The sequence below is a fragment of the Bos javanicus genome, chromosome 4, assembly GCF_032452875.1.
Source record: "Bos javanicus breed banteng chromosome 4, ARS-OSU_banteng_1.0, whole genome shotgun sequence".
NCBI classification, from domain to species: domain Eukaryota; kingdom Metazoa; phylum Chordata; class Mammalia; order Artiodactyla; family Bovidae; genus Bos; species Bos javanicus.
The window spans coordinates 13325455-13345511 of record NC_083871.1 but is presented as its reverse complement, the minus strand read 5'-3'; the positions used below and the strand labels follow the sequence as shown (position 1 = coordinate 13345511).

General features: G+C 38.9%; 1 protein-coding gene across 1 annotated transcript in view; it reads right to left on the bottom strand.

The window, feature by feature from the left end:
* ASB4 (ankyrin repeat and SOCS box containing 4) overlaps positions 1–18347 on the bottom strand; it is an 80692-nt gene extending 62345 nt beyond the window's left edge. The window contains exons 1-2 of the mRNA XM_061413491.1: positions 18058–18347; positions 6639–6938 (exon numbers count right to left, since the gene is read on the bottom strand). Of these exons, the coding sequence (XP_061269475.1) occupies positions 6639–6938; positions 18058–18244 (487 nt within the window). The 5' untranslated portion in view covers positions 18245–18347. The remainder of the gene's footprint in view (positions 1–6638; positions 6939–18057) is intronic.
* Positions 18348–20057: the final 1710 nt, after the last annotated feature.

Below are 20057 nucleotides of genomic sequence, written 5' to 3'. Positions count from 1 at the left end.
TTTCTCAGTTAGAAAAAGCTGTGAGTTTTTGATATTCCCCTCAATCATACATGTTTTCACTCCACTTAGCCTGTGTAAGCGGAGAAGGCAATGGCAACCTACTCCAGTACTCTTGCCTGGAAAACTTCATGGACAGAGGAGCTTGGTAGGCTGCGGTCTATGGGGTTGCTGAGGGTCGGACACGACTGAGCGACTTCACTTTCACTTTTCACTTTCATGCATTGGAGAGGGAAATGGCCACCCACTCCAGTGTTCTTGCCTGGAGAATCCCAGGGACGGGGAGCCTGGTGGGCTGCCGTCTATGGGGTCGCACAGAGTCAGACACGACTGACTTAGCAGCAGCAGCAGCAGCAGCCTGTGTAAGAGCACTGCCCCATGTGCTTGTCAGCACATGTATTAACATCTTTGGTATCTTTGTTAACACAATAAATTTTAAAAAAGCATCCAATTCTTATTTTAATTGACATTTTACTGATCACCAATACAGAGGATTATTGTCTCAGCTTTATTTATTGTTCATATGCCTGTCTTTTTCTGAAATGCCTACTCCTGTTCTTGATCCCTTCGGTTTTCTTTTTTCTCTTAGTTGCTCTCCTCCTAATTTTAATTTTTAAAGTTTCTTTATATATTAAGGGTATGAGTCCTTTGTCACATTGTCCCAAATGTTTTCCTCAGTTGTAGGACTGCCTTTTAACTTTATAATCTAGTTGCCACACGGATGTTGAACATTTTGTTTTTCCTAATGTATCTTTCTTGTTGTGGCTCAGCCTTTGATGCAGTGGTGGTAAAGAGTGAGCTATCTTTGATGGACTTCCTTCTGCTCTTTCTCCAAAATTGTTATCAATCTAATTCTTTGCTTCAGCCTACAGGAAACCAGGCTCAGTCTCCTTCTACCTCTCTAGATGGGTCTTCTTCTGTCCACAAGGATGAAGGACATGTGGGATAACTGTGTCAGTAACTCAGAGGAGAGAAAGTGTTGACAGCTTGCTATTAGTCTGTAGTTGATGAAAACACAGCAATATAAAAGGTCAATAATTAAACAAATATATTTATATATATATATATATCAGATCAGATCAGATCAGTCGCTCAGTCATGTCCGACTCTTTGTGACCCCATGAATTGCAGCATGCCAGGCCTCCCTGTCCATCACCAACTCCCGGAATTCACTCAGACTCACGTCCATCGAGTCAGTGATGCCATCCAGCCATCTCAATCTCCGTCGTCCCCTTCTCCTCCTGCCCCCAATCCCCCCCAGCATCAGAGTCTTTTCCAATGAGTCAACTCTTCGCATGAGGTGGCCAAAGTACTGGAGTTTCAGCTTTAGTATCATTCCTTCCAAAGAAATCATATATAAATATATTTCTTAACTTTTTTTCCAAAATTTGTGAAAGCAGCTTAAAAGTTTAAATTAATTAAAATATAGATAAAAATAAAAACTAAAAATAAATGTACAAGTAACTATGAAAACTGGTGATAGCCCCATGCTCCAACAGATGCCTGTCCTTCTCTGAGCATCTCTGCACTAGGCCCTTCCTCCCAGGGCAGGCAAGAAGAATATGCCAGGCTGATTTTTTTTCCTTTTAATCCTCACAGGTTGAGAAGATCATAACATCTTCAAGCATATTCTCCCATTCTTTCCCCTTGATCTTTCCATATCTTCCCCCTCTCAGTACATTTCCAGTCTTTCTACTCTCACTTTGGCTGATGACTTTGCATCAGAAAGGGACCCCCTCATCTTACAACAACCAAATATGCGAGTGCCCTGGCATTAAAGCCATATTTTACTTTGGCTTGCCCACTGAAAATGAGGATGTGTCCTATGGTCTCTGGATTCCACACCATCTCAATTTCTCTAACGTTTAGACCCTTCAGTTATCCCGTCTCATGCATCTTCAACTGTTGCTTTCTATAAATCATTTCCAGCATATACACATTTCCTTTTATCTTCAGCTGCAGATAACAGTCTAGTATGATACATCCTAATCCCTGTCAGCAATCATGCTACTTCTATGCTCACATTTGCAGCCATAATTAAGAATTGCCAGCATATGCCATCTCTACCTTCTAACCTCCCATTCATACCTTCTTCTGATCTGGCTTCTGCACCTACCATTTCACCAAAACTATTTTTTTCAGTAATAACTCTCTTAATCCAATGAATACCTAATTAAACCTCCGAGTAGCTATCAGTACAGCAGACTATTCTTCCATTCCCGAATCTGCCTGTTTCTTAGTTTCTTTGATGCCAAAAATGCTTTTGAGTTTTCTCCAATTTCATTTGCGAATCCCTTTTCCTCTTTATTTTCCAGTGTGGAATATGTTTTAATATACTCTTAGAAATAAAAAATAGAGAGAGAGGAAAGTGGTTATCACAAGGAAAAGAAATCAAAGGTAGAATCATTCCACTCTCTTTTATTGCCTCCTCTTCATCCTGCTAACATCTAAACATAAGAATTTGTCAGAGCTTGGTCCTAAGTTCTTTCATCTTTCTACCCTATTTTCCCAGGTGAGTTCATTGATTTTCTTGGTTTCAAATACAATCTATAGGCTAATGGTTCCTAAACCTAATGCTTTAGTCCAGAGTTCTTTTTTGAAATCTATACTTTTATATCAAGTACATCCTTGACTTATTTGCTTTGTTGTCTCAAAGAGGTCTGAAACCTTTCATGTTTAAAACTAACCTAGAAGGACTCAGTCTATGTGCTTTTTAGATTAGATATAAAGCAACCAAGTCAGAGGAGGATTAGCAAAAAAATAGATATATAGATCAGTGGACCATACATATTTGGCCAATTGACTTCTGAGAAAAATATCAAAACAATTCAATGGTGAAAGAATAGTCTTTTCCACAGATGATGTTGAAACAACTGGCCATCCATACACACACATACACACACACACAATGAGCTTTACCCTATACTAAAATTAATCAAAGACATAAAAGCAAAACCTAAAATTATAAAACTTCTAGAAGAAAACACAGCAGAACATCTGTTACTTGGGTTAATCAAACATTTCTTAGCTAGAACACAGAAAGCACAAACCATAAGATGTAAACACTGAATTTATCAAAATTTTAAAAGTTCTGCTCTTTTAAAAACACCATTAGAAAATGAAAAGCCAAAGAGTGAATTAAAATATTTGCAAAACACATATTTATAAAGGGCTAGTATCCAAAATATATAAAGAATTCCAACACATTATGGAAGACAGTATAGAGATTCCTTAAAAAAAAACTAGGAATAAAACCACCATATGACCCAACCATCCCACTCCTGGGCATATACCCTGAAGAACCAAAATTGAAAAAGACATATGTATCCCATTGTTCATTGCAGCACTATTTACAATAGCTATAACATGGAAGCAACCTAGATGTCCATCGACAGATGAATGGATAAGGAAGTTGTGGTATATATACACAATGAAATATTACTCAGCCATAAAAAGGAATGCATTTAAGTCAGTTCTAATGAGGTGGATGAACCCAGAGCCTATTATACAGAGTGAAGTAAGTCAGAAAGAGAAAGAATAATGTTGTGTTCTAACACATATATACAGAATCTAGAAAAATGGTACTGAAGAATGTATTTACAGGGCAGCAGTGGAGAAACAGACATAGAGAATAGACTTATGGACATGGGGAGAGGGGAGGAGAGGGTGAGATGTATGCAGAGAGTAACATGGAAACTTACATTACCACATGTAAAATAGATAGCCAACAGGAATTTGCTGTATGGCTCAGGAAACTCAAACAGGGTCTCAGTATCAACCTAGAGGGGTGGGATGGGGACGGAGATGGGAGGGAAGTTAAAAAGGGAGGAGATATATGTATACCCATGGCTGATTCATGTTGAGGTTTGACAGAAAACAACAAAATTCTGTAAAGAAATTATCCTTCAATTAAAAAAAATTAATTAAAAAAACAAACTAACAACAACAAAAAGAACTTCCACAGATCAATAACAAGAAAACAGCCCATTAAAAAAAAAAAAAAGAACTGAGCAGATTGTTCACCAAAGTGAATACTTAGCTAGCAGATAAATATACAAAAACATATGCAATGTGTTTGGTCAGTGTGTGTGTGTGTGTGTGTGTGTGTGTGTGTGTGTGTGTGTGTTGTGTCTGAGTTTTTGTAACCCCATGGACTGTAGCCTGCCAGGCTCCTCTGTCCATGGGATTTCCCAAGCAAGAATACTAGAGTGGATTGCCATTTCCTCCTCCAGGGGATCTTCCTGACCCCAGGATCAAACACACGTCTCTTGTGTCTCCTGCATTGGCAGGAGGATTCTTTACTACTGAGCCACCTGGGAAGCCCCTTTGGTCATTAAGGGAATTCAAATTAAAATCATGAGATGCTATTATATACTTATTAGAATGGCTAAAACAGTTTTAAGAAATCTGACATGATGAAGTTCTGCCAAGGATGGAGAGTAACAGGAACTCTTATACCCTGCTGGTAGGAATGTAAAATGGTACAAGTGCCTTGGAAACCAGTTTAGTAGTTTCTTATAAACTTCCCATAACAACCCATCACCCCGCCCCTAGGTGTTTGCCCAAGTGAAATGAAACATGTCCACACAAGAATGTGGATGCAAATGTTTATAGCGGTTTTGTTTTCTAAATTACCAAAAACTAGAAGCAATCCAAATGCCCCTCTTCTGAGGAGTGAATAAACTGTGTTACATGTATACACGGAATACTATTCAGCAATAAAAAGGTCTGATTTGCTGGTGAGTGCAATCACGTTGATGAATCTCAAATGCATATGCTAAACTGGAAAAATCAGACTCAAAAGATTACATTTTGTATTAATTAATTAATATGATATTCTGAAAGGATGAAGTTAAAAGGACAGAAAACAGATCAATAGTTGCCAGAAGTGGGGGTAGAGTGAGGCAATGAACTACCAAGGGCATCAGGGGATTTTCTGAGATAACTGTGGTGAATGGCTTCAAGACTCTCTATTTCTCAAAAACAGTGAATTTACAGCTTATAAATTATTACCTCTGTAAATTTGACTTTAAAAAAATGATATAATGAGACTTCCCTGGTGGTTTAGTGGTTAAGAATTTGCCTGCCAATGCAGGGGACATGGGTTCAATCACTGGTCTAAGAAGATGCCACATGGTTCTGGGCAACTAAGCGACAAATCACAACTTCTGAGCCGAGGGCTACAGCTAGTGAAGCCTATGGCCTGAGAGTCCATGTTCCACATGGAGAGAGGCTAATGCGAGCCGAGGGCTGCAGCTAGGGAAGCCTGTGGCCTGAGAGCCCACGCTCCACACGGAGAGAGGCTAATGCGAGCCGAGGGCTGCAGCTAGGGAAGCCTGTGGCCTGAGAGCCCACGCTCCACACCGAGATACGCTAATGCGAGGCTCAGGCACCACAACCGGAGAGGAGCCTGCATGCAGCAATGGAGACCCAGAGCTGCCAAACGTGAATAAATAAAGAAATCCCATAAAATCTGTTTTTTTTAAAGATATAACAATCTTCCCATATGATACATTTCTTCTTCAAGTTTCTCCATCTTAAAAATGGCATCACTATCTACCCATTTTCTAAAGCCAGAAACCTGGCAATGATTCTTGAAATTTCTTTTTCTGTCACCACCCCCTGACCAGCAACCTAAATCTAGTCCATGTCCAAATCCCACCAATTCTGCTTCTAAAACATATTGCAGATCCATTTCCTGATCCTTCTATGTCCCTCAGTGCAAATCATCATCCCCTCTCACCCACAGTATTGCAAGAGCTCCCTTGCTAGTCTTCTTGCTTCCACTGTTGGCCTTCTTCAACCCAACTTCGGAATAAGTCCAGATGACTTTAAATGTCAGTTAATCTATGTCATTGCCTTGCTTTAAACTTTTCAGTGGCTCCATTTCTGAACCCCATACACGGCCCCCAGCAGGCCATATATAATCTCATATATCCCATGTCATGCTGTAGCACTTCCTCTACCTTCATGCCTCTCCCGCCCCACCACACACACTCATGATGCTCTGGCCATACTGGCCTTCTTCCATTTCTGGAATATTCCAAGGTTTTTGCTCCCTTAACACTCTGCACTTGCTATTTCCTATACCTAGACTTTTCTTCTTTGTTCTTGTTTTTAAAGGTCAATTCCTTCTCATTATAAAGTTTCAGCTTACATATTGTATCTTTAGAGAAACCTTTATGCATTTTATACTAGCTTATTCCTGACATTCTCTCTCATACCACCTTGTTTTACCCTTTCCCAATTTATAATTATGCACTTATGAATTTATTTCTCAATATTCACTTCCCATACTAGAACATAAGCTCCAAGAGAGCAGAAACTGTTTTCTCTTTTTACTTACTTATTAGCACATTACCTGACATCACAGGAGCTAATAAATATTTGTTAAATAAGTGTGTAGATTAACAAGACTCCTACAGTTAAAACAGTAGTAAGATTTCAATGCAATCATCACTGAAGGACCTGGGCAAACACAACCATCCATCTCTCTATGTATTTTTAGGGCCCCCATATTAGGCTTTATGCATAGAGATATGTACTATTAATTACATTGCCTGATGTAAGTAAGGATCACCAATTTCCAAAATCATAACCACGCAAGTAGATGACAAGGTCAGCCACCCAGATAGGCTTACCTCTCCAAACCAGCTGCTTGGCACAGAGGATGGAGTTTGGAGTTGTACAGAAGTGTAAAGCTGTGTGTCCACTTAAGGAGTAGCAGTTGAGCTTTGCTCCACGATCACAGAGGATCTTAACACAGTCCAAGTTGGCCATTTCACAAGCCACGTGAAGAGGGGTTTTCCCATTGGGTCTACAGTTGATCGTGGCATTGTGGTCCAGGAGCACCAGAAGACATTCCACATGACCAAACAAGACAGAGAGGTGCAGGCCCGTGGCCCAGGAAGACTTTAATTTGTAACTAGGCAACCAATAACCTGAAAAAGAAAGGGAAAGAAAGCTTAGCCTCGGATTAGCCTAGGATATCTCCCTGCTTAGTGGGGACTTCTACACATTTATAAAACTGGGGGAACGATTTGGAACTTGTAACTAGCACCTGTTGGATCTGCTAATGTTTAGCTTAGTAGCCTCTTTGGGTTATTTAAACAGGACTGGGGCTCTCGAGTTCTCACTGTCTTTACTATTCCCTATTATCTTGTTCCTTTGTTTACTTTACCTTCCTGCCTGTCCAAAGTATTTCTGTTTGAGACTGCATTTATGTGATTGCATTTTATCTTACATGAGATGCTTATTAAAGAATTTTTTTTTAACTCCCAATCATTATCTTGAGCGATTTCAAAGCTGTTACAAGCTTGTAATTTTCATTCCACCACAGTGCTTTTCCCCTCTAGTCGTTGCTGCTGTCAAGCTAAGGTGTGAATGTATTTGATGTCTTTAGAATATTTGTCACACCAAGATTTTATTTGCCTATCAGTTTATACAACACCTCTTTCCAAAGAAGAATTAAAGAATTTACAGCAGCTTACAAATTTTACACAAAAGATTTTTAAAAAGTGATCTACAAAATAAGAGCAACAGGAAAAATAAGGTAGGAAAGTAAAAAGAGATCCTGGGTCAGATAGGTGCCCAAAATAAATATAAACTGTATTAACTGTGTTCCATATGCTAGAACCACACTGTAAATTTTCCTCTGAACTTCCCCGCAGCCAAAATAAACAGGAAAACATGATGTGTTACATAATTAACTATGCCTGCAAGCACAAGCATATACACAAATTAATTGGTCAGGAGAACCACAGTTGTTTCTAGAACTGAGATCTTAAGTTTTTCCCATTAGTTATTGGAAATCTCCCACCCCACCCCACCCCAACTCCTCTCTCTCACCTCTTCTTTCTCTTTCTCTTTCCTTTTTCCCTCTTACCTCCAACTTCTAAACACTGAGCTAGTCCTTTATTCCAAGTGTCCAAAAATTGCCATCTTGACAAGCTGTAACACAAATAACTTTGTGTGTCTATGTTTTTTGAATTTATTTATTTAAATTGGAGGATAATACTTTACAATATTGTGATGGTTTTGGCCATAGATCAACATGCACTGGCCATAGGCATACCGAGTATTCTCTCCCTTCTAAACAGCCCCCTACCTCTCTCCCCACCCCATCCCCCCAGAGTATCACAGAGCCCTGGCTTCCCACATCACACTCCCTCTGGCCATCTATTTCACACGTGGTAATGTGCTATTCTCTTAAATCATCCCACCCTCTCCTTCCCCCACTGAGTCCAAAAATCTGTTCTTTATGTCTGTGTCTCCTTGGCTGCCCTGTACACAGGATCATTGGTACCAGCTTTCTAGATTTCATATATGTGAGTTGCTGCTGCTGCTGCTGCTAAGTCACTTCAGTCGTGTCCGACTCTGTGGGACCCCATAGACGGCAACCCACCAGGCTTCCCTGTCTCTGGGATTCTCCTGGGATTCTCCAGAGTGGGTTGCCATTTCCTTCTCCAATGCATGAAAGTGAAAAGTGAAAGTGAAGTCACTCAGTCATGTCCGACTCCTAGGGACCCCATGGACTGCAGCCTACCAGGCTCCTCTGTCCATGGGATTTTCCAGGCAAGAGTACTGGAGTGGGGTGCCCTTGCCTTCTCTGATATGTGAGTTAATGTACAATATTTGTCTTTCTCCTTCTGACTTACTTCTTTCTGTGTAATAGGCTCTAGGCTCATCAGAGATAACTTTATAAACATTTTTTTTCAAAGTCAATACCCAGAGCCGTGGCATCATGCTCACTGTGAGTGGGGAATGAAAAACAGGTACAGAAAGATGAAACATTTCATGGCAATTTGAAGATGTAGACATAACCTGACAGCTCAGAAGAAACTTAGGGCTGAAACAACAAAATACATTTTAACTTCAGTAAATCAGAAGTTTGCTTTTAGGTTGTAAAAATATTCCACTATACAAGTACAAGATAGGAAGATTATGATTTAATGGTAATTTATTTGAGGAAAAACCTAGGGGTTTGAGTTGACAATAATCTCAAAATGAGCCAACACTGAGATAAAGCTGCCCAAAAGCAGGTACAATTTTTAACTACATTAATAAAACTGTAGCACCCAGAACAAAAGAAGTAAAAGTTGTACTCGTCACTGATAGATGAAGTCAGAATAAATCTAAAATATTGTGAGTACTTCTGGGCAACAAAAATGAGCATTTGCAAGGCACTCAGAAGATGATGACCACATTAAAGGTGAGCCTGGTGATCAGGTATTAAAATCCTCTCATATCAGTGGAAAGTGCTACCTGTGTGCCACTCCTGGGTATTTATCCTGCAAGTACATTCATTCACGTGTGAAATGCCATATAAGGGCCACTGTATTACACAACTCCCAGCACCACGACTTGCACTGAACTCTTTACGAAGAGTATGAAGTTCCTGGGAGTTATGAATCTTGGCAGCCTGACCCAGGACAACATGCAGTGCACTACAGCATTGTTCTTAATGGTTAGCAATAGGAAACTGCCTCAATCTTCATCAATAGGAGACTATTTAAGTAAAGCATGTACATCCACACAATGGAACCCTATACAGCTATCATAAAGGGGGCAGTCCTATGTATACTGATATGGAAAAATCTCAAGATACGTTATCAAGTGAGATAAGCAGAGAGCTGAAGAGTGTGCATAAATGCTAATATGTAAGAAAATATTTATAAACACCCAACACAAGGAACTGGTCACACTGGTGGCCTCCAAGAACTGGGCTGGGGACAATAACATAGATTTACTTGTCCTTGAATGCTCCCTTTGAGCTTTTCTATTTAGTCCCTTGTGTGTGTACTACTATTTATAAAAATAAAATTAAAACAAACTAGGTGCCCCTGTCCGGGGGGGGAAGTAATTTAAAGAGGTCATGTACAATGCTGATTAATCCTGAGGGAATGAATACTCTCAGCTCATTTTGTTTTTCTACAGCCTTCCCTCCAACCTAGACAGACACATACACACACACACACATACACACACTCACACACACTCCCTCTCACACACATTTTAATCTCTTCATCTCATTCGAAATTCTAGGATCATTTCACTTTCTCTTTCTCCATCTCTTCCCTTATCCAAAGATGTTCTTTAAAAAGAAATCCAAAGTTAATTTACACGAAGGTCTAATAGACTGAGGATTGTTTAAAGTATGACCTTCTTAGGATTATCTGAACTTATGTAGGAATCTGTATTCATACAAAAGAATTAAGTTCTAAGACACTAATTCCAGATTTCAGACACTGAAAAGGGAAGGTGTTTGGTGATATGGAATTTCCCTGGCAGAGGCAAATAGTGTCACAGACAGTCTGGGCTGGGAAGGATCAACCCTGTGCCTATGTTTGTGTGTGTGTGGAAACAGACATGCACATACAGATATGCAGATAAGTATATACAATACATTTGCATGTATCCATATATACATTTCCATTTAATTATGTATGCCAAATCCATGCTCCAAGCATAGTTATTAAGCTATAATGGTATGCAACCTGCTTTTGATAAGGAATGAATCACATAACACCAATATCTAGTCATCTTTTTTTGTGATTTTTTTTGCCGATGACATGATTTAACTTTCCCCATTTTTAAAAAGTTATTTATTTTTAATTGGAGGATAATTGCTTTACAATATTGTGTTGGTTTCTGTCATACATCAACATGAATCAGCCATAGGTATACATATGTCCCCTCCCTCGTGAACATCCCTCCCACCTCCCACCTCCCATCCCCATCCTACCCCTCTGGGTTGTCCTAGAGCACTGGCTTTGGGTTCCCTGTGTCATACAGCAAATTCCCTTTAGAGATGGTGAAGGACAGGGAAGCCTGGCGTGCTGCATGCAGTCCATAGGGTCGCAAAGGGTCAGACACAACTGAGTGACCTAACAACAAGTCTATTTTACATATGGTAATGTATATGTTTCAGTGTTACTCTCTCAATTCACCTAGTCATCTTAATACTCAAATTTCCTCTACAAGCAATTTGCGAAGGACAGCCTCTTCTAACTCTCTTGCAAAGAAGCTGGTTCTGGATCTGAAAACCAGAGTGTGTTTTGCCTGCCGATTAGCAGCAAAGATTAGGCAGCTCTACGCAGCAACTGATTGGAAACTCATGTCTGCTTCTCCAATGGGAAGAAAAATGATCTCAGAAAGGAAGCAGCAGAGAGCTGATTAAGAAAACACCATTTTGATGTAAAATCAAAGAAACACAGAATGTTAGCGCTGGAGGGAGGGTTATCCAGTCCAAGCCTTTCATTTTCCAGATGAGAAAACTGCCACTTTTTCAGCCTCCTAGAGCCATAAGACATCTGCTTCAGTCCAAGCTAACGGACTCAGGGTATCTGTGATGCAGGTATTCCATCTGTCTTTGTCCTTGTGGAATCAGACTAGGTGTAGTGCCAACCCAGCTTCACAAATCATGAGGAAAGAAAGAAGATTCTGAATTCATCTGTAGTATGTCACACTTTGATATGGAAATACATTTGCTTGTTGATTTTTTTTCTTCCCCCTAAATTCCCAATAGCACCTAGAGAATCTATCCTGCCTGTTTACTACATGAATCTGCCATCCTTGGCCTCTCAGTCAGTTACATCTGTGTCTCCCATAATCATACCCATTAACCAGTAAATTGGGCTCAGAGAGGGCCAGGTCTTACAATTCAGCTGACTCTTTGAATCGAACTGCACCTACAACTCACCTCTCTTAGAAAGGAACATGGGCGTTAAGAATGTTCCTGTAGGTGGGTGACAGCAAGATGCCTGAGCTGGTACCCCAGGGGAGCTTAGTGGAGAGATTGGGAAGAAGACAGATTGTCAGATACAGACCAGGGTCCCTCGCAGTGTATCTTGAAGCTGCACTGCAGAACTTTGGTGGGGGAGGGCGTAGTGGGGCAGAATTTCTGGATAATTCAAGCCCTTGCAAAGCAGGAAAGCCCACTTCAGAGAAAGCAGCAGCCCACAGCAAAGAGGCCACCCACATACAATCACCACTTTCAATGAGGCTGCGGCCACGGGTCACTGTAGCAACAAACAGGAGTATGCTTTCCCCCATACCCACCCTCACAAACATGAGGCGATGCCATCATCGAAAACCACAGTGATGCAGCACTTATTAACACCCTTGTGTCAATGCTGATATGTCAAGAGATCAAAATCTCTCCTCCAAAATGTAACCCCCAATAGTCACAGCATGACGGAAATACAGTTAACTAACTGGGCAGAGTCTCTTTCACACTCTCTCTTCTTTCCACAGCATAATTGTCCTAGGGCTTCAGAACTCAGAATGTGATTCACTCTCAGCACTTGTCTTTCAAAAGGCCCCCTCTGCTCACCTCTGCAGAGGCCAGGCTGCCCTCTGACTGTATGCTCAGACTGCACACAGGATGAGGTGTTGGGGGGGCGGGGAGGAAAACCCAGGAACAAAGCCCTTGATAGGGCCAGAGGTAAGGAAGGTACTGTCTCCCCTTAACATAAGCCACTTGGTTCTCACCCCAGGTCTGCAGTCTATGTGCAGTGATGCCCTCTGCTTTGCTCTGCCTGAGCAAGGAGCTTAACTGAGAAGGAAAGAGATGAAAATGCAGATTCTTTCTCCAAGGCAAAAATCCCAGAAAGAACTCTCAAATACAGTCCATGCCCACTTGGATTTACAGCATCTATGGTTACTTTTTTACCTTTCCCAGACCACGACACATAATCTACTTATATAATTTCCCCTTCATAACATTGTAGATAATCAGCATGCAGATTAAGAGGGCGTCTTGACAAAGCTTCCCCTTTACAGATGAGGATAAATATCTTGCAGAAATTAAGTAGCAGGAGGTGCCCATGTTTGTATAATTAATCTCCCCAAATCTCAAACCAATCAATCCTAAAAGAAATCAACCCTGAATATTCATTGGAAGGACTGATGCTGAAGCTCCAATACTTGGGCCACCTGATGCGAAGAGCTGACTCACTAGAAAAGACCCTGGTGCTGGGAAAGATTGAGGGCAGGAGAAGGGGACGAGAGAGGATGAGATGGTTGGATGGTATCACTGACTCCATGGACATGAGTTTGAACAAACTCCAGGGGATGGTGAAGGACAGGGAAGCCTGGTGTGCTACAGTCCATGGGGTTGCAACGAGTTGGACATGACTTAGCAACTGAACAGCAACAACAAATCTCTAAGTTGCCATCAATGATCTGAAAGCTACATGCAGTCCACCTCCAAACCGATACACTTTTAGGCAAAAATTGTAAAGGAATGGAGTTATGCTGCTACAAAAATATGCAGACCAATTCTCACGTGTGTGTTTGTATGTGTGTTTAATTTAAATCAGAAACCAGAGTCATTCAGTAGACAACCTGCTGGCTCAGGAAAGAGGGTAAGGAGCGAAATATTTGGGCCATCTTTTGAAAGAGGGGGTTGGTTCTGCTCCAGTGTTTGGGAGGATGTACACACTTGTGGTAAACCTTCAGCTAAGCCCTAGATCTGCCACAGTTTTCAGCTATAATGTTATCTGAGTCCAAAGAACCCCACACATGAGAAGCCTCTGTTATTACAGCCAAAGGTTACACACGCTGCTTATGGCTGGATTAGCAGACATTTGCTCTGCTCTGTCCACGTATTTACACAGTCCTGATGGATTATAGACGGGAGCACAATTCTTGGCTATTTTTTAATAGCTAATATTTTCAGGATAAATCTCAGAGTTCCCCCCAGAGAAGAAAAAAAAAAAAAGTAAGCTTGCAATGTAAAATTTAAAAGAAAAATGTTTGAACATCTAAGAAAGGAAAAGAACCCTAGGATGACAATAAGAAAGCAGGAGAGTGAATTTCTAGCAGACAGGAAAATGAGGTGATAAGAAGATTACTCATTAACAGAGTGAAAATAAGAGCTTTCAAGATATTTGGAAGGCTCTTGCTACTTAGTAGATAGATTACCTGCCAGAAAGTTTTTCGGTGAAATCAGTCATTGGCTATTTTAATTAAAAATATGACTATCAACCAAAGAACCTGTGGCTGTGGGCCATAAATGAAGTACTTAAAGTGCATTATACTGATTAATAAAAGGATTCTGATTAACCTTGCTGACTAGGGAATTTCATACCAAAGAGATAAGTTTGATACTCCTCTTGTAACATTAATGAGCCAAGGCTCATACACCTGAAGGAGAATCAAAACATGCAGTGAGAAAAATCTCTGGAAACAGCTTTATGGATATTCATGTTTCCAGTATGGAGATCACCAACTAAGAATAACTCTGAGTTTTCTTAGAGGCCTGTTTTCACTATGAATGTTGTGTGCTTCGCTCATAATAAAGTATATCATTGACATCTCCTAACTATTCAACTGTTTATTGTATTTGGGAGTTAAGAGTTGTTCGTTATTTAACTTTACTTCACATCATTCCCATTTTAAAGTGGTCAGCTGGTAGATGTCATTTCGCTTACTTGTTTTCATTTTAAGACCCATATATCTATCATTCTCCAGGAGATAATGCAAATGCCAACCAGAATGTTTGCTCTACAAAGTGTTAGACACATATTTTTAATTGATAAAACATAATTTTATCTGAAGACTTGATTATGAAGTTTAAAATACTTGAAAAAATAGAATGAGATGTCTCCAAGAATCATTATTGGGCTTCCCTGGTGGCTCAGTGCTAAAGAAATTGCTTGCTAATGCAAGAGACATAGGTTCCACCCCTGGTCTGGGAAGATCCCACATGCTGCAGAACAACGAAGCCCATGCACCACAGTTACTGAGTCTGTGCTCTAGAGCCCCCGAGCCACAACTACAGAGCCCCCTGTGCCACAAGTACTGAGGCCCACAAGCCCTGGAGCCCATGCTCCACAAGAGAAGCCACTGCAACGAGAAGCCCGCACACTGCACCTAGAGAGGAGCCCCTGCCTGCTGCAACTAGAGAAAAGCCTGTACAGCAATGAACACTTAGCACAGCCATAAATAAATAAATACAATCTTTCTTAAAAGAATCATTATTAGGGGCTGGGGCTAGGTGGGATCCACCATCTGGAGCTAGAAGCTAGCTTCTAAATCTGTTCTCAGTCTCACAGGTGAGAGAAGCTGCTCAACGAGACAGGGCAGCAGAAGTGAATTTCCAGACACTTTATTCTACTTTCCTCACCAGGTCCATATTTTACACTTGCTTAGTAGGTCAATTTTTGATTACTGGTATACCATTTAGATTGTGGATCTGGAGTTGCAATGTTAAGATTCCAAGTTGATTTCTTCACCAACAGATTTCTGAGTTGCCTTTACAAAAAATGTAAATTGACTTTCATACTGGCTTAAACATACCATAATTTAGGTGAAAATGTGGTCACTTTAAAAAATCTTATGTAAAGTGCTACAATATATCCTAAAAGAAACAAAAATTATTTGGGATTAATTGTACCACTGTTGATCTTCCCCAGGACAATCAAATCTTGAGTATAGATTCCATTACTAGTTACACAAACCAAATTTAAAGGAAGCATATTATGTTCTAGATTTTATACACTGTCATGCCAATTAAGCCAAAGATAACTAAAAGCTGTGGAGAAGGAAATGGTAATCCACTCTAGTACTCTTGCCTGGAGAATCCCAAGGACAGGGGAGCTTGGCAGGCTACAGTCCATGGGGTCACAAAGAATCGGACATGACTGAGTGACTGAGCAGCTAAAACCTGAAGACTGCCACACTTTAAGAGTAAGCTGGTAACATTCTATTTCTTCATCTGGATGCTGGCTGCAGACCTTTGTTCTTTTTGTGAAAATTAATCAAGTGCACAGTTAAAATTTGCACACTTTTCTGTTGTAGAACTTTTCAAAAGTGCTTTAAAAAATAAAAAACTGATGCATTAAAAATTCAACAGCATTCAACATCTAAGAAGTCTGCTGTGGTTTAATAAAGTCTCACAAAGTTTAATCCAGTCACATACCACTCAAGGCCACACAGAAAAGGGTCTCATTCATCAGAATTATTCAGAAAGGAACTAATTCTAACTAAATAACAAACGACCAGTGTAGCCTGCTCAGCACTACACTAGTCCTTGGAATTCCTCTGTGACTTAGAAATTGATATAGCCACTTAGGTCTACTTTGCTTGGCTAGCAACTAGGATTCTATGCTTCACTTCCATTCGTGACTAAAAGCAAAGGTTTCATAATTAGGCTGGAAGCCAAGTGAAAATATCTGAAGAAACTTTGAAGAAAATGGGATTAAGATTGAAGAGACAGAGTCTTATACCCATATTCATATTAAACAGAGAGTAAGTGGATTTCTTTCTATAGGTACACGTGGACATGCGCACATGTGCACAAACACTCATGATTTTCTGCATAAACTCTGAGGATATGACCACAAATTCTATCATTTCTTGCATTCACCTGGCATGCATAGGAATGGAACGGCTCTGTTTTTTTCCCCAAAACCAGAGAGTATAATTTGCTTTCTGTCTAATTGAAAGCCCCATCCCCACAGTCCTATGAAAACACCCATTAGATCGAATGAAAATTTAGCTCTACGAAAACCATAGAGAGTCGGCTCATATTGACAGAAAGATTTTAAAGTGCATTTTTTTTCTCATTCAAGGATGATGACACCATTGGAAGCAAGAGAAACAGCATCCTTCTCTGTAAACTGCCTCTAAAACTCCCTTCCTTACCACCTCAGAACCTTTGCATGATCTACGCAATTTGGCATGCTCGGGAGATAAGGAAAGGCAGTCTTCACAACTTAGGGTCACACAAATTACCTGCTGACTTGGATGTAAGTTATTTTACTCTAGGCTTAAATATAAGTTTTTAAAAATACCTAAAACGTATTTGGTATTCAGAAAGTCTTTCACTAAACAAATACATAAGATGAAAGTAATCTAAACATATAGCATACACTTTTTCTTCTCGACAGAGCGTCTATCAACCACTTTTGAAAACACAGACCCCTTCCTTATTTTCCAGTCAAAATAGCAATGCCAATTTATAATAAAATCCTCAAGTAAAAATTATAAACACTAACTTGCCTCAGCTATTCCATGCTTCCTTCAGAACTGACAGTGTTTTAATATAGAAATATATACCATTAGTATTCATTTCTGAAAATTGATCATGCTGATGATTTATATATAAACAGAAAGTATTTTAAACATAAAAAACCAATTGCTATCTCTCTCTCAATGTTGCACACAAGACCTTATCCTCTATTTTGTTTAAACAGAAGTGATGTTGAACATGGTGTTTATTTGCAGTCTGCTCACCAGATGGCCTCGCTACTCAAATTCCCCCCATTAACTAGCTGATTTGGGAAATCAGAGTCTGCTCACTTCTAATTTATTTCTGAGTTATTAAGCATGGGTTACAGAAAATCCCTTGATAAAAGAAATTTGGTTCTAATTTTTCTTATCCCTAGTTCTTCATAAGGTAGGTACTCTGTAATAAGTAAATCTACAATTTTAAGCTATCACTATAGTCACGGAAAAAAAGTTAACTTTTTGGCTTTTCTGGTTTTACCTTTTCTAGTTGAACTGAAAACTCATTAAAATGACAAGGATCATAAAGGTGCATCAAGGTATAGCCTTACCCATTTAGTAACCCTCCAAATGGGGCAAAAATCCTTTTTCCTTCAAGTGCACATAGAGATGATTTATCTTTAAGGGCCCTGTTAACACAAAGTTAGTAGCCTGTTCCCAAGCCAGTCACAGTGACTGAATTAGATTTCAGCAATCTATTTAGCCATAATCTAGAGAAGCTTTATGCACTTATAGGAAGAAGAAAAGCTAGAAATAGAATAAAACTGCATTACTAAATATTTTTATCCAAGATTTCAAATTCTAGGCACAGGGATATAGAAAGAAAAGAGAAGGAAAGTAAAGAAAACAAAATATTCATATACACATATATCCGCTCATGATTTGGTCTAGTTTAAAGAGAAAGAAATTATTACATGAGAAATATTTTTTAACATATATTTAAAGAAACAATAAGAGCTACCAGTTTACCTTGGGTGACTAATGGTGCACATTAAAACAAAAAATCCATTTTCTATCGATTCTACAATTACACCTATAATTTTTTACCTTGTTTATAAGATGCCAAAACCATATTCTCATCTTCAACTTCAAAAACTGTGTCCACATCTATCTGTCTTTGGATTAAAATGGCCTTCAATTTTCCGAAGTCATTTGACTTTAGAGCCTCAAGGAAATTTCTCTTAACTAACTTGGCAGCTGCAGATTTCGTGATAGGGGCAGCCGTGCCGTCCATCCTTCCTGTCTCTCTGGAAGCTTTGTTGTGCTTTATCAGGCAAGCAGCACCAACCAAACAGGCACATGCTACAGAGCCCACAAACTCTCAGCTAATTTTATCCCAAAGTTATGCTGATCCGTTCTATTTATATAGGGATCATTTCAAACTTCAAAATATCCTTCTTGGCTGTCACTGCACTCACAGGTCTTTTAAACTGGTTCTTTACTAATTCATTGAATAACATGTCGTGTCAATACGAAGGAAAATCCTGGCAATGTATTTCAGAGACTGAAATGTCATCATTATTTCTTATACAATCAGAGTAATAGTGTAAGATTTAAAGGCTCTTAATGCTTTTTTCCCCCTTTGTAAAAACATCTGGTGCCCAACTGGAGATTCAGTGATTAACCAATAGCCACAAATGAAAATTTATTACAGTTGCTGATACATGTGCTTCTGAAAACCTATAATAATTTTGCAATATGAGCCTGCAAAATCAAGCACAGTCATACACATTTGAAAGCAAACAGAAGGTTATCAAGTGCCGTAGACTTTAAAAATTCCAACATCATGCAAGAAAGCTGGGAAGGGTAATGGTTGTAGGGGACTATTTTAGGTAAAAAGAGACTAAAGAGACAAAGCCGCTAAATGCAATGAGTGAGTAAACTTTATTTAATCTTGTATTTTTAAAAAATCAGTTAGAAAAAGTATCTTGGTATGGTTGTGGGACTATATGGACTAAATGTTACTTGACAATAGAGTTATTGCTAATTTTTTAAGGGGTGGTAGAAGTATTGTGGTTATGTAGAAGAATATTCTAATTCTTAAGGGGTAAACTGTCATGGTGTCTAAAGGTTCTTATCAAATAATTCAGAAGTATAAAATTAAATGCATATATATGTATATATACACACATACATACATGCATAGATACATGAGTGAGCAAGTGAAATGAGTGTGTAAATAGAGACAGAAAAAGCAAAAGTGGCAAAAAATTAAGAGTTGGCAAACCTAATGAGGGACTTAAGATGACCATGATTTTTTTTTTACTATTATATAATAAAATTATATATTTCAGATACTGTTATATTATTTCAACTTTTCTATGAGTTTGAAAATTTTCCAAACATAAAGTAAGAGAGAAAAACACTCAATTTTTAAATGTATGCATCACTACAAATTAGAAAAATTATGATAGTGTTAATCTGAACACAAAGAAATCACATTTTATATATTGTCTGTGAGAGTCAGAACTAGTGTAAACTTTCTGTAGTATAATTAGTAACATAAATTTTAAAAAATTTAAAAAGGTAATAGTATTCACTTCTTAGAATTTATGTATAAGTATATAAATATGGATGCAAATCATAACATAATACTTTTACTTATTTCATTGATGTACAACATAAATGTAAGAAAGTAGAAAGTGACAAGTCATAAGTGTGTTGAATTTTTCAAAGTGAACACACCCCTGTAACCAACCTTTAGGTTCAACCAAAAAATAGTATATATTTGAAATAGTATACACTTGAAACCCCCTTTATGTCACCTTCCACTCACCTGACCCCCAAGAACAACCATTATCTTGACTTCTAGTACTGTAGATCAGCTTTCTTTTTTTAACATTTAAAATTTCTGTTAATATTCTTAATTTTAAATCTTCAAGGAGATAAAATTTCAATCTTTACATAGTGTAAAGTATCTGTCCTGAAAAAGCAGATGGACAAATTAATAAAACTGTATATATGGATGATTGTATTGTTAATAATAGTAAAAAATACAGAAGCAATATAAGTGACCAACAGTAAAAACTCTGATAAACAAATTATGG